Raw genomic sequence first — 16318 nt, 5'->3', positions numbered from 1 at the left:
AGATTCGAATAGAAACTTCAAATCTGCCATAATAATCTATATATATAATACCGTCGAAACAAAGCATGAACTGATATTGTCAGCACGTCGAACTCAAATTCGAATTGAATTAACTAATATATGTTCATGGTGAGGAGCTCACACGAATTCGAATTAATGACATTAATTGAAGCTGCTAGTTAAGTTCTACGCACATATAATCTGAAGAAAACGCATAGCATCAGAAGCAGTCAGCCTTCGATTTTCTTTAGCAGATTGACTGCTCGTGATGTTATATCATTTCTTATGACAGTTTTCTGGTGTGCATTCTCTCATCATTAGTTTTTATCGAAAGTTTGCACCAAACGCTGGAGCCCAGTAATCAGCTCCATTGTCACTCCCCACGTGAAGTGTGCAAGATATTGGAACCAGGCACAGCCCTCTACTCCTCAAATCCTTCTTTGCTTCTTCATCACATTCCTACAATCCCATCAAGAAAAAAGTCAACAAAAACTAAATACATAATCCCCATGTTGGGAAAAATTGCAATTATGCTAATTTTAGTCCTTGTTAGAACCCAATCTAACAATTAGACCATGCAATTTAAAGAAATTGATACATTTGAGGGTAATGAACTCATTGAAAATTGTTAATTTAGTTGAAATTTGGTACGTGCGCCTCACATTATATATGCCAAAATTCTAGTCAAATAATTGCAATTTTAACTGACTTTTTGCTTACTAAATATGCCAGTTATTCCAAATTATTGGGATTAATTATCGAATTGAATTCCAATTGAACTAATTATCACCCCATTATAGTTAGGGGTCAAAATTGCAATTTTTTCTATAAATTAATGGCACCAAAATATTTATATGTAAAACTTTGTCAGAAAAAAAAAAAAAAGTAATCTTTTTACTGAGTTATTGAGAAAATAGTGAAGACAACTATAAGGCATGACAATTGTAGTCCTGTTGGAATTAATTTGGCATATTAAACTCTGTAATTTTAAAAAAAATTGGCAGAAGGATAAAACCCGCCCTAAATTGAAAACCTAACTGGAATTCAGAATGCCCTCCTCACATGAACCCAGATGTCCAAAGTGTAATGTGCGTCGAATTTTGTTCTTAATGCGTTAAATCTTTAAAATTGTAGGGTCGAACTATTAAATTAAATTTATAGCAGGACCAAAATTGCTACCTCCTTTAATACCGAACCAAAATTGTAATTTTCCTTTCCATGTTATCAAAGTAACAAAACATAAAGATAGAACCAAATAAAGGCAAAATATTTAACTATAGTACCTCAGATATTCCTTTCCTCTTTATGCAGTTTTCATTCATCAGCTGCACAAACAGAGAAATAAATAATGAGAAGAAGAGCAAAGACTAGGTAATTTTTCAGATTCAGAGGGGAATTAAAGATAATTTATATATTGAAGGGGCTCAATTATTAAAAAGTGGAGAATAATGCTGAAAAGCTACTGCTTTCTGCAGTTCAAATTCTTTGCAGAAAAGTTGAGACATTAATAATTAATTAAATCTGGAAGGTTTGAAATTAAGAAGCAATCACAAATGGAGCTCCCCGGGAAAGTCTTTTGAGGAGGTAATGGATCCAATAAAGCATATATATATACCTGGCCAGAGTCCTCTGGAAATAAACAATTCCTCTCCCCTTGAACCTGAAAAAGTTTTCATATTCTTTAGACAATCTATAATTTCAAACTTGAAAGTTGATAAGTCACATTCCAAGTGTATGCATAATATTTTTTTTGAAAATTGTTTAAAATATAAAAAAATTATGTATTTTTAATTATTCGGGATTTTTTTATATGAAAAAAGTATACGAAATAATAAGTTAATAAAAATTTTGGACTTATAAAAAAATTTAATAAACAAAGATAATGGAATGATGTTGGCTTTGAGAAAAAATACATGTAAAAATTAGAAAAAAATCTATTAAAAATAGTTATGCGGAATGACAATTGCAATACAATATATATATATGTATAATTGTATATAATATAAATGATGAAAAAATATTTATCACACGTCCGTTGTTATCTAGTGACGTTAGATCCACACAAGTATTGTATATATATGGTCCTATTTTTTACTTATAATTTAATTTAATTATAGTTTTTAATCTAAAAAAGAATGCACAATGATAACTTATTTTTTATAACATCAATGTGGTTAATACAAAAGTGTGATAAAAAATTCATATAAATTATAAATCATGCTCACTTGCACATGTTCTTTTCTAGTTAGATATCATATACATAAACACCACATTCACACAAAGACACAAAAGATGTGTGTATATATATATGTATATATATCTAGAGCGAGAGAGAGCACACACACACACACACAGAGAGAGAGAGAGAGAGAGAGAGAGAGAGAGAGAGAGAGAGAGATGAAGATGTAGGTAGGTAGGTTTCTTACAGGGTGTTGTTGCCTCGTGGTTCCAGATCCACTGCCCAAGTACGGCAGACTTAGGGCCTGCATAATTCAAGGGGGATCAATGAAGAAGAATGTTTAGAAACAAAAGACTCATCACCGAAACTCAAGAGCTGTTGCCCAAAATATTGAAAGAGAATAGAAACGTCACCTCAATTTGACTCTGAAGGAATCTAATGTATCCAATAGCTTCTAACAGGACAGAAGCTGTGTCAGTCTGCAAAAGATTAAAAAAGAGTCATTTCCCCACCCAAAAAAAAAAAAGAATAACCCTATTATGTCCTCTCTCTCTCTCTCTCTCTCTCTCTCTCTCTCTCTCTCTCTCTCTCTCTCTCTCTCTCCTTTTATTTTCAGTAAAGAATTCTCTCAGATCAAATTAAACCCTAAAGATGAAAAGGGTTAAAAAGCGAAGATGGGTGGCTGTGATCTTTATAAAGATCTTCTTACTACGCTCTTTTCCGTAATAATGGCCTAAACCCAATTTAACAACTTATGTGCTTGGAGTTTACCTTGCCAAATGGGGAAACAAGCTGGTGGAGGGCTGTAATTCTGTCGCCCAGTTTTTCTTTCCTCACCTGATGTCAAAGTACAATTAAACCACTATAAAGATGTGATCGAAGTAGAGAGACTTTGTGCAAATTCATATACATAAATATATATATATATATATATGTGTATGTAGAGAGACTTTGTGCAAATTCATATACATAAATATATATATATATGTGTATGTATATATGTTTCAACAGAGATATGATTCTTTCTTGTGTGTGGACTATATAAGAGATACCCAAAGAATAAGCAAGTGAGAAGATGACGACAATCAAGAAAGACAACAGTTAAGTTCCAAAAACGAAAAGGAGAGATTGAGAAACGAAAACAGCCTGCTATAGGGAATGTTTGAGAAAGAAAGAGTGCATAATTGAGCAGCCAATTTGCCAGCTTTAGTTTACCTTGAATGTAGACTGGGCTGAAGAAGGTTGAATTCTGGCTTTCTTGGCTGCCCCACCTGTGACCATGCTGCTGTTGCACTTCACAATAAAGTAAAACATGTCAAAAGATTCATCATCTTAGGTGACCAAAACTTTTTTCAGATCTATGATTAAGCTTAAGCAATTTGCTGCAACGACGGTACGAAACTATTTTAGTTCTTGGAATCAACAGATTAATCCAGTACTGATCTTTGCATGAGTGAAGAATTAGAAGGTTTTAGCCCGGATGAGAGTGGACTCTGTCTTTTTCCCCCAGCCCATGTTTTCTTTCAAGAATGGGAAGATATTGGTATATATGCCTAAAATTAAGCAAGAATGAAGAATCTGGGAAGGATGAATTAGCCCCAGATGATTAGACTATGAAATATGTATTTCAGAAACCCTAGTTGCGAGTGTGTTTTAGTTGTACCTCAGATGAAGGATCTTGGTGTGGGTGCTTCAAATCTGAGGATTTCGGAGAGAAATCGAGCATGTTATTGCTCAAAGTGGTAACACATGACTTGGGAGATGAAGCAGAAACAATCTGATGCGACCAGCAGTTAGTGGGTTTTGCGGACTGGAATTCCACATTTCCAGGGCCGTACGTGTAGGAACTTGCCGAGGTTTCTTGCTTTAAGGTATCTACGGCGCAGCTGTTTGAGGTGTGATTCAGGAGTTGTTGCTCCCAATTCTCCAGCTTCTTAGCCTGCATATGGCTCAAACCAGGCTTGTCTTCCTCGCCAACTAATCCTCCTCTACGCAACCAAGTGAAAAGAAATCAGTTCTATCATCATCAACATCACAAGACGATTAGATAGATATAACTTGTAGGTTTATGGAACGAAGGAAAGAAGGCAATCTAAGAGAAGAGAGAGAGAGATGGAAAGTGAGACTTTCATGATTTAACTGTAGAGTTATGAGCTTTGTAAGCTGATACATGTAATATATGAAATTTGTATGAAAATATATATTGGCCTTCACGATGATGGAAGTCCAATTACCAGGACAGTGCATGAATCAAGAAAAATAGATTTGAGAGAGAGATGTGAATGTACAGGAGTAGTTGGCTCCATGATTCAGGGAGCTCCTGGGAATCATTCCATGAGGAAGTAGCAAGGAGCGGTGGTGTTAGATGATGAGGGAAGTGATGGTGCGGCGGAGCAGCCAAGAAAGAGTGGTGTTGATGGTAGTGGGGGGGAGGCCTCATGCTGTTGATGTTCCACCAGGTGGGGCTGCCGGAAGCCACCATCTGCTGCACCGGTGAGCTCTGTACAACTCCTTGATTCATAGCTAGCTTTTTGAATCCCTTTTTCTTTACCCTCTCAAGTTGAAAGATTGATAATCAATGTCTCCTCCTCTTTCACTTTCTCAACTCCCCCTTTTGGTTTGTCTTTCACTTTCACTTTTCCTTTTTTTTCTTGGGAGCTCTTGAAGAGGTCCTTGTACAAACTTTTCTTGAGGGTCTCTTCTACACTTGATTAAGTAGGAGAGAGAGAGAGAAGAGAGAGAGAGAGAGAGAGAGAGAGAAGAACTATGAATCATCCATGGGGTTTTGAGAAGCTTTGTCTTTGTGTCCTCTCTTTCTTTTATTTCCTTTCTTTATTGCTTCCCTTTTTCTTTTCTATGATTTTTTCTTTTCCTTTGCTTTTGCTTTATCACCAAAGTGGTGGAAAAAGGTGGTACCTTTTTTTCTCAGGTAAAAATATACATACTATATGAATTATACTAAAATTATATATATAAAAAAATTCTTACATGAACCAAAATTTAGTAGTTGAATTAAATAAATTATAAAAAAATATATTATATTTATTATGTGATTGATAATTTTTTTTAAATTATACACTAATCACATAACAAATATATTATACTTATCATATAATTGATATAAATTTGATCGAATTAAATTTGGATATGTTTTGCTAATCTCGCAGCAATCACACCATGCTTTTATGTATTGAGAGGTTTAATTTTCCACAAGTAAGCCGACATCGATTAGGGAGAGGTCACCCATAAAGTTCAACTGTATCTCTGTACTTTCTATATATATATATATATAATTAAAAAAGATAGGTGTTTTCTAATTCTATGATCTGATAATTTTTTTTATTTTTCAAATCATCGCACTATTTCTTTTATTTCTTTTATTGTCAATTTCTCATTTTTCCTGTTCTCAATTTCATTTATTTTTTGTATTTCCTCACTCGTTTATTCAATATTTTTTTTTGTATTTTCTTTTATTTTTAATTTATTCAATTAAAAAATATACTTTTAAAATAATAAATATTTTTTAATAAAATTCTACAAAAAATTATGCACTCATATTTGAGCAGTGTCACATACACTAACACTAATTATAGAAATGGTTTAATTGAGGAGCAATTTAAAGAAAGTATACACTTGTCCAAAAAGAATAATTAATTAAAACTGTTTAGTATCTAATTATGACAAGTTCAATCTGATAATTAATATTATTTTTCCCAAACCTAGCTGGAGTAATTAGTCGTGTCACTCGGATATATATATATATATGGAAAAAATATTTTTTTAGTCCGTTAAGTGTGCCCAATTATAGTTTTAGTCTTATAAGTATGCCCATTTTTTATTAACTCCAGTAACTTGGAAAATTGATTAGTTTTAGTCCTCCGGTCGATTGGATTTATAATTTGCGCCGGAAAAGTGACATGGCATGACACCTAAATGCGTTTTTATTGATTTATAATCCTATGTGGCTAAAATTATGATGTGGAAGACAAGTTGGCCATCTTTTGTGCAAGTTTGAAGAAGAAAAGTCACATTTCTTTCCTCCAAAAGATGGCCAACTTGTCTTCCACATCATATATATATATAGTTCTATGCAATTCTTAATACCTCGTATGCTATGTGAAATTAATTGGATCACATGATAATTAAATACATTAATTAATTCAAAAAAAACATAAAACATACAATTTTACTACTTAATTTTGATGGAAAAAGAAACAGGGTTGGGACAGATTAAAGTTAACATCATTGTCGATATCATTTTCTATTTCTTCTCTATCATCATCATCACAATTTACTCCTTTTGTTGTTGCTACCTTTGTTTCTGGCATAGATGTTGCTCGTATTATATTAATTCATTAGGGATACATTCTCCCTTAAAAAATTTGGTATAATTATACGTAAATTTTCTGTACATGATTTGAAAAATTATAGTTAGTATATCTGAGATTTGCTTTCGTCTAACAAATAGATCCCCACTAATTAAAATTCACTAAACTTATTAATATTAACGAAATAACTGAAAGAAAATCAATATTTACCCTCGATTGACTTATTACTGATTTATTACACGTCAAACAAATCTTTTGTGACTAGACTACCTTTGTAACGGTGAAAATATACCTCCTCATATGCATTAACGTATGAAGATATATAGCGATAATTTGATCATAATAAGATTTATTTGACTTGAAACAAATCAATAATAAGTCAATCGGTGAATATAGAATTTTATCCAATTTTTTTGTTAATATCATCAAATTCAATGAATTTTTACTAATGGAGGAAATTATTTGTTAGATAGAAACTAATTTCAGGAGTACTAGATGTAATTTTTCAAATTTCAAAAAATTTATATATAATTATAACAAATCTCAGGAAACTGAACGGTAGTTATCCCTATTTATTAATTATTAGGGTAAATCGCATAGTGCTTTTCTAAACTTTAATATAGTTATAAATATATCTTCTTATTATTTATAAAATTACCAATAATCTTATGAAAGTAATTACGTCCACATCCAAAAATGCATGAATCTATTCTTCTATTAATTAGCTTTCATTAGGACTACCTTAAGATTTTGCATTTGCACTGTCATAAATGCCTTTTTAAATCCTAAGTTATATTTTTACACACTTTTACATTTGTAAGGACTAAAATGTCCTTTTTAAATTGTACAAAGCATAATCGTAGAGAGGCAAATGCACGACATCAGATTCCCTAACGTTTTTCCTAAATGTAAAAAGCTGACATTCCACGTAACTTATAGTTCAAAGGTTACATAATTATGTCGTTATCGTATGTCAAAATATTAGGGGTATTAATAATCTCTAAAATAACTAAAAATTATTTATAATTATATTAAATATTAAAATTTTTTGATGTAATTTACCCACATCATTGTCATTATTAATTTACATTTTACCATGCACCATTAAATAAATTATCTAATAATTAGTGCAGTATTTTCAATCATATAATTTCCTGTATACTAATTATTAATATTCTTAGAATTTTTTCTTGCAAGGAACATCTCAAAATAATATTGCACTTTGTGAAATTACTACCATTTAATATATAGAGTAATTGTATAAAACTTTTTTAATTTTTTATTTTCCATACTATATTCTTTTATAATTTAGTCCTTAATTTATTTTACATGAATTTTTAAACACTCCCAAAATTAAATTTTTTCGACACATTTAATCCCATCACTAAACTTCGTTCAAAAAATAGACGGCATAAATCACATAACTGTTATATTGGGACCAGAAGTATAGACCTTCCTATCATGTGGAACTAAAAATATAATTTATTTTTATTAATTGCCTTATTATTTATTTAATCACCAAATGATAGCCGCGATATAAATAATTTTAAATAATAATATCGATTCATGTATCTACAACTCTTTTAGAAGTCGCATTAAACCTATCCCAAAAATACTGCTACAATCATTTAACTAAATTGATCTTATAAGTCCGTGTCGGGAAATTTTGAGTATATTTTGTGTTTTTGTAATTACAGCTATACAAAATTCATGTAGATAAGTAATTTTGTATATATTCATAGTGCTAAAAAAATGTTTATTATCGACGACTTTTTACGAGGCTAACACTTTAAAAAATGAAATTTAACTTCAAGATTAAAATATAAAATAATTAGACCAAATATAAAATATAAAGTTGAGAATTATTGTCATTAAATGCAAATTTGAAAATTAAAGTTGAGATCTAATAAATAAATTTAAAATTATGAGTTTAAATACATCAGATATTTAAATATTTGACATTAAACGTGTGTTTATTGTAAAGAATATTTATTGCATTTAATGTCAGTTTATTGTAATAGACTTTTGTTGCATTTAATATACGTTTATTATAATGGGCATTTGTCCCACATAATTTGAATTTTTTTTATTATCAATTTATTGTACTATGAATTTTTTAATTGACCTAATGTATTTATTAATTTATTGATAGTAATATAATACGTAAATACAATTTCTGTAAAAAAAATAAAAAATAAAAATAAATAATAGGCTCAAGCGAACAAGTTTTTACCTCAACTAACCAAGTTGCTTGGAAAAGGTTATATGTACTTGTAATTCACCAAACATGGTGGGACCCACCTTACTGTATAATGCTATCCTTTGCTGACGCTAGCATGACACTCATCTGACGTCATTATAACAACATAAACAAAATTGAGAAAATAGAATATACATATATATATATATATATATATATAATCTAAAACTATTAATAAAACAGGCGCACTGTTTCTACCAAACTGTTTGGTATAAATTAAGGTTTAATAGTAATTTTGATCCTATCAAAATAAAAAATTATATTTTAATTTAGTCTTGTGTAAATAGGTATTGACAATTTTTTTTTTATTTGAAGCGATGAAATATTATTAATTGAAAAAACTCGAAAATTATTATTTTTGTCAGATATCAATACATAGCAAAAAAAATTATAGTAATCATATTTTGATCAATAACACCACATCCTGCAAATAATGGGGGCTCAAACACATGACCTTTAAAGTTATGGAATCTCAATTTTGCTATGCTTTATCGGCTGATATTGACAATTAAGGACATTAATTCTAGAGTATTCGTAAATTGAGAATAAATTTACTAAAAATTGCTCAACTGATTTTTCAGTGAAACATAATGATGTGGACTTTTAAATATTGAAGGTGGGACAGATCCTGTCTATGTGGAATCCAAGTAGACAAAAGACAAAATTGTCCCACTTTCGATTTTCAAAAGTCCACATCACTATTTTTTATCAAATCCAAAATTCCGATGCATATAAAAAAATTTGAAACCATGACCTCTAAAATTATAGTACTTCAATTTTGTCAATTGAACCAAACCTCATTTGCACCTATAAGTTAATTATGATCTCTTTCAATTGTTTAAATCCAAATCATTATATGCTCTATTAGAAATTTTTTTCCTTATAAATCGATTACAATTCATTAATATCGAATATTTATATTTAACAATTATCGATAATTACAATAATTATATACTAATAATTAATATGACATTATTATATTTGGTCAACAACTACTATTAAAATAGAACGACACCTACTATTAAATTATAATAACATCCGACACATTAGCCATGGGCCTCAACTTCGTCAATTAAGTTAGACTTCATTGACATACTCTGTCAGATACTTGTAAATTAATTTTCTGGCGTTTTATTTGCATATTTATTGTTATTCCGTTTATCAATTAATTTATGAATATTTTATTATAATTTTATGGTTTTGTGAGGCGTATTTGGGCCATTAATTGTTATAATGAATATATTTTCACAGGGCCACAAGTAAATAAGACGTTCTCCATTCATTAACAAGAAGATAATCATAATTTTAGAATAACGATATATAGTATCGTGAATTTTTTATTTTTTTTGTGTTTTTAATTACGAGATGTTTTTTTTTTTCTGTAATTTACACATGATTTTGTGGATTATTTCTTGATTTATACATACATTTATTATTTAGATATATAATTCTTATGATATAATTAATATATCTTATTTTATAATTTTTATAGACAGATTGCACATTATCCACTTTATATTAGCAAATTAATCATAATTTTGTAAATTGAACATGCCTTAAATATAAAATTAATTGAAAAAATAATAGTATATCATGCAAATTAATTATAAATGAGACGCAATGTGTGTATATATGTATATTGTTCCGAGAAAACTAAGATTATTATATTTAATTCATAACAACTTTTATTGAAGATTTAATTATTATAGAAATGTTGATCAGTAAATAATATTAATAAGATTCCTGTGCAGATCCATATGGTAATTTATTTGAATTAATTATACCCTTCATCTCATAAAGTAATTATTCTCTCTCTCTCTCTATCTCAATCACAAATAATAATATGGACTAAAACTGCCTTTCTAAAGTTGCAGAGGGGTAAAATTGTCTAAAAATCTGCCAAATGACTAAAAGTAAGCAATTTCGTAAGTTACTGGACCTAAACAAAATGGACTTAGTTATCGGACTAAAATTAAAATTAGGCATACTTAACAAACTAAAATAATACTTTTCCCAATTTAAGATGTGATTTATATGTAGGAATGGAGTGGGAATTGAATGAGCATTTTCAAATTCATTCTTACGTCTTGATTGGTATTAGTTTCTTGTATTAATTTAATATTTAGTTTTAATTGCTATTAAATTTAAATATTTTTGGTATTTACTATTAAAAAATAATTATATATGCACGCTAAGAAAACAATGATATCACTTTGACATATTAATTCAAAAAATTTCTTTAAGTGGACGGGGTGCTGGATAAATAATGGTAGATACACTGATTAAGTACGTTAGTCCATTTAATTATTTGAATTATTCTTTTATATTTTGGCAGAAAAATATAATTTGTATCAATAAATTATTTATTACGTAAATATATAATTTATATATATAAAAATATATTAATCAATAATATATGAGATGTTTTATAAATTGCTTAGAAACTTCCGTAAGTAATTTTGAAAACACTGTTGTTATATAATTGAACTCAACATACTCATTAAATCATGAATAAATATTTTTTAAAAAAAAACTACAAAAGAGAAAATGCAGCCATAAAAATAATTTAATTTTTTATTGCATATTAATACAACTTATATTTGATATTTTATTAAAATGCAATAGTTATTGTCTACTTATACATTTCAATCTATTTTGTATTTTAAATTTTTTTGCTTATTTTATCTTTTTAATGATTATAGTTTTCTTTTCTTTGCTACCCTCTTTTTTAATTAGAGATCATTATATTTACACCTCCTCACCTCTTATCTTTTTACACAAACTACCCCTGCCTTTTTAAAAATTATAAAACCACCCCTAACAGCCTTTAAAATCGCAAAATACCCCAATTGTCTTGGTCTAACTTTAATTTATTTTTTCAATAACAGAAATGCCTGCAAAGGTATTTTGTAATTACCAAAAGGTAGAGGAGCGAGGTGCCAAAGTAATGTTTATGGAATGAATAATATGACCCTGTGTATTTTTTTATTATTTATACTATTTTAGAATTTTTTATTTGAATCTCTATATAAAATTACACTTTTACAATTATAATGTTAAACTATTCAATTAACATATTAATAAAATTAATTACTGGATTATAAGTTTAAAATTAATAAAGTTATGACACTTTTATAAATTACTAAAATTATTTATTCTCTATTTTTATTGTAATTAAATTTTGTTAAAACTAATAAATTATAATTTAAAATAATTTATGTACTTTATATAAATTATATTAGAATTAATAAAATAAAATAAATTATTTATTTAAAAATATTTTCAAAACTTATTCTTTCTTTTTAATCCTATCGCCATGCCCACCCCCTAAACTCCTACATGTGCCCTCGTTTCCACCACCCCATTGTGGCCTACGGCCTCGCCCTACTTGTGCCCACCCTTTTGCTATTGAAAATCCTATCAGGATATTTAATTTGTGCATGATAGATTTTTTTATTTATAATCTGTCGAAAAATCCCATCAGAAATAAGCATTTTCTTTTTTGTTTGAATTAATTAAGTTGTTAGGAAATCACTACAAAACAATAGAAGATTAATGACAAAAAAAATTAAATGACAATTTTAATATTGTTACTAATTATATATATTTTTATTGATAAGAATGTTTAGTTTGTCACAATAATAAATTTTATAATTTTAATAATTACTATTATTTTGTAAAAATTGTAATTAGATTGAATGAGTGACAAAAATAATGTTTACAAAGTTGTCACTGAATAAATCAGTTATACATTTATAGTGACGATCCAATGACAATAAATAATTGTTATCACTATATTGTGTTGCCATTAGTTCGTCACTATAGATGTGTCATTAATTGTATTTAATGACAGTTTTATACATAAATTTTTTAGCACTAATAATAATATAGTGACAAGTATTATTACTAATATATATTTTGTGATAATTTTAAATTTATCACATAATAGTTTGTCACTAATATCATATTACTTTGTATTAAATACATTTCTGGTTATAAATAGTCATAATGAATATTTTACAAATTAATAATCAGTACTAATAATTTATATAAAATTACATTGGCAGCTACCATTTAACTTTGTGAAAATTATTAATTATTATGCGGCAAAAGAAGTCGTCTCATCACTTGATTTCATAATTTTGCATTGTTTTTGGATTAATTATACTTCCAACCCCTAAAATTAGGAAACTACACTATTTTTAGAAAAGTTTTAAAATTTACACTTTCACCTCTTCTGTGGTTTCTCCATTTACTCCATCCCTTTAGAATTTGAACGAAAATACTGATATTAGTAAAAAAGTTCAACATCAATTTCTGCCTCATTCAACATTCCCCCATTAGTATTTTTATACTTGTAAGAGAATAAATTTTATATTATTAAGTAAAAAGGGTATAATTGTAATAAATATTTTAATTTTAAATTATACCTATCAGATAAAAGTAGCCATTTATGCATGAAAAAAATAATTACTTTAGTTTTATTGTACTTTTTTTTATATATATGGGGTGAAATGTACACTATCATTGCATCTATTTTTTAAAGTACTAGATGAAATACTTGAACATGATACTTTTAGAAAATAGATGTAACAATGATCACCTCAAATATATATAGGAAATAAAATAACACCCAAAGATGACTAATTTTTGATTTACCAATGTTATTTTCCATGCAATAGCTATTGATACGAGCAGAAAGTTGCTCATACAAATACGTTCAACTTGAAATTTTTGGGCCTAATTTTTCACAAGTTCTAGAAAGCAGATATGCAAAAAAATACGTTAACAATTCGATACTCAAGTCAGTAAACGAAAATAAGAATTGAATCTGCAGAGGTGTAATTTGATATAGTAATTCAGCTTAAAAGTGCTACGAATAATTGCGTTTTATGCGTGCGAGATGTAAGGAAAAACATCACCCTTTATCTAGAGCGTAAACCCTTTTTTATATATAGTTTTTACCTCCTAATGGGTCAAGGGAACCAAATCGCCCCTGGACTCGAGAAGGTGGTTACTAAGAAACAGGCTCCAACTGTTTTGGAGAGAATTACGATTGGGAGCTTATGATTTAAGAGGATAAGTCTCTTTATGGGATAAGCTTCTCAAATTCCTAGAGAGAGGTAAAAATGACTCCAACAATCGTAATAGATCCTTGGACATCCTCCATCGCGAGCCAACTGTCATCCCTCCATGCTGTTCGACTAAGGTTCAACCATGTGTAAGGAAAATGTCTAAGTGGCTGGCGTGCACATTCCAGAGCCTTCCATGAACCTTCATAGGCCTTGGGCTTTTCTTAAGTCGGGTTGTCTCTTAGATCATGTATATTTTTGAGACATCAATTATAATTAGAGAATAATATTTTATTATAATAATATTTTTTTAATTTTATATATATATTATATTTACTCCATAACAAATATAAAAATATTACTAAGAGAATATTGAATAGCGGGTAAAAATTAAAAATTGATATATTCTTTTTAGCTAACATCAATATTATTTGTTTAAATCCTAACGTAAGTAAATGGAAAATTTTTCAAAAGAAGTGTAATTTTAATTTTTTTTAGAAAAAAGTATAATTTTTTATTTTTAAAGGAATTTCAGTGCAACTGATTTTTTTTTTAGTATATCGAATTTCAGTGCAACTGATTTAACGTTAAATGCACTAAGCCTAGTCTTCTTAAACACGTAATTACACAAATAAAACAATATTTCTCGTAAGCATAATATTGCAAGTGTTAACAAATAATATAACTTTTTTGAGCCTAAGGATAAGACACGTTGAAAGCCATGAAAATATAAACTAGGGACAAAATATTGTGCACAAATTTTGAAGTAGTCAAAATTTGGGGCTATGAGATCCCTAAACCTTAGACAACATCTAAGGGAATGATCACAAGTACCAAGGGTTTTTTGTTGTTTACCACCAAATTTCGAATTCGATATACTAAAATTATGTAATATTTTTTTTCTTGTAAAAGTATAAATAATTCATATTTTCGCCTTTTACTTGTACTTTTGGATGAGGCTGTAATTCAAACACTTACTACAAAGAATATAACATTTAATTCATCCATAGTTAATTATTATAATTAAAAATAAATAATTATTGATCATAGTTATACGATTTTTCTTGATTATTATTAAAAGATTTGTCATGGTTATAAGAATCATGCTGATATTTTTGTCACGCAGACAAAATAATTTTTCCGTCGATTTCATTTAATCATATGGTTAATAATAGTAATCTAACACGATTTTTATTTTGTAGCCAACAAAACGCGGATATTAGTAAATTTTTTTCTAAGTGTTAAACCACTATAAGAAATTGTCCCAATAGCTAAAAAACTAGAAATTAAGAAGATCGAGTAAATTAATTTATCGGCTATTAGCAACGAATTTAGAGAATTTAAATTATTGTAATTTTAAAATTAACATTAGAAATGAAATATTTTATCGATGTAACTAGAAATAAATTGTAACACTGCAAAACATCCCTTGCTAAAACAATGAAAAAGTGCCCACAAAATTTTACTAACTATAATTTCAGAAATTAGCAAAAAACCAAGATTTCGATGCTAAAATCAACGACAAACTAATTAACAAGTAAATATTTTTCTTGCCGAATTCATTGCTAACGTAAATTAATAACAAAATTTCATTATTTTACAAAAAAATTGTGTATTTTATTCATTAAACGGTCTATTCTGAACTAATTTAACATGTTTGTCATCAAAAAAAATTTAAATAATATAAACCCAAGTGGAATCACATCAACTACTCAGAAAATGACAATAAGAGGAATTGGATCTTTGCATTTGCAACTTCCAAATACAAGGAATAATATTACATGGCATATGTAGAATATAACAAGAAGAATGTTTCACAAGTACTTAATTTATTGTTTCCAATAAACTTTAATTTATCACAACACATCATTCCCTCTTGATTTTCTGTTGTTGCTAACGGACAAAAATACCCTTGAAACAAGAGAGAATGTCTCAAGTAATTTATATTATTATTATATATATGTTTATATATGGAGAGGAGTGAGAGAAGAGTATATTAAGGAGTGGGGACGTGTGTATGGTCCGTACTGCTAAAATCTTTGTCGGGGGGCGGCTTGTCTTTTTATCGGCCACACCCTTTTATTCCCTATCTCCATTTTTATAATAATTGCACCTTTCTTGTCCTCATTACAGATCACATTCCGAGACCCGAAACCTTTCTCCCTTGTCTTTTTTCCCCTCCTCATATTCCCTATGTTTTTAGGTCTTATTTAATTATCAGCTTTGCATATGATCAGATTCATGTGGTTACTATTATATATATATGTCTTCTCGAGACAACCCAATATATATAGAATTTTAAAGGAATTTTTAGAGGACGATTAATGTTGTTCCAGAACAAATTTGTAGATGATGATGATAGTTCAAATTTATTATCTTTTTCTTTTCTTTCTAATATATATATATATATATATTTAATAAGGGATGTTTAGATAATTTATCACACTATCATGGTACAAAAAAATTATATGATAATAAC

General features: G+C 28.5%; 1 protein-coding gene across 1 annotated transcript; it reads right to left on the bottom strand.

Moving 5' to 3' along the window:
• On the bottom strand, positions 72 to 4980 carry LOC105162076 (transcription factor bHLH68). Its single transcript, XM_011079997.2, has 9 exons — positions 4468 to 4980; positions 3843 to 4167; positions 3395 to 3472; positions 2951 to 3016; positions 2593 to 2658; positions 2427 to 2483; positions 1616 to 1660; positions 1284 to 1325; positions 72 to 459 (listed from the first exon to the last, which is right to left on the bottom strand). The coding sequence occupies exons 1-9, from the start codon at positions 4698 to 4700 to the stop codon at positions 325 to 327; spliced, it is 1047 nt and encodes a 348-aa protein (XP_011078299.1). The 5' UTR covers positions 4701 to 4980; the 3' UTR covers positions 72 to 324.

The sequence above is a fragment of the Sesamum indicum genome, linkage group LG5 (genome assembly GCF_000512975.1).
Source record: "Sesamum indicum cultivar Zhongzhi No. 13 linkage group LG5, S_indicum_v1.0, whole genome shotgun sequence".
In the NCBI taxonomy this organism is placed as follows: Eukaryota; Viridiplantae; Streptophyta; class Magnoliopsida; order Lamiales; family Pedaliaceae; genus Sesamum; species Sesamum indicum.
Note: the sequence above shows the minus strand (reverse complement) of the source record. Positions and strands in the feature narration are given on the sequence as shown.

What these genes read in the sequence shown, in the direction of transcription:
- LOC105162076 (XM_011079997.2), bottom strand. Translation starts at nt 4,700, where the DNA reads ATGAATCAAGGAGTTGTACAGAGCTCACCGGTGCAGCAGATGGTGGCT. An exon ending in CAGCCCAGTCTACATTCAAG is followed by an intron (nt 3,017 to 3,394) that starts GTAAACTAAAGC and finishes CTTTGACATCAG; the next exon opens with GTGAGGAAAGAAAAACTGGG. An exon ending in TCCTTCAGAGTCAAATTGAG is followed by an intron (nt 2,484 to 2,592) that starts GTGACGTTTCTA and finishes TGAATTATGCAG; the next exon opens with GCCCTAAGTCTGCCGTACTT.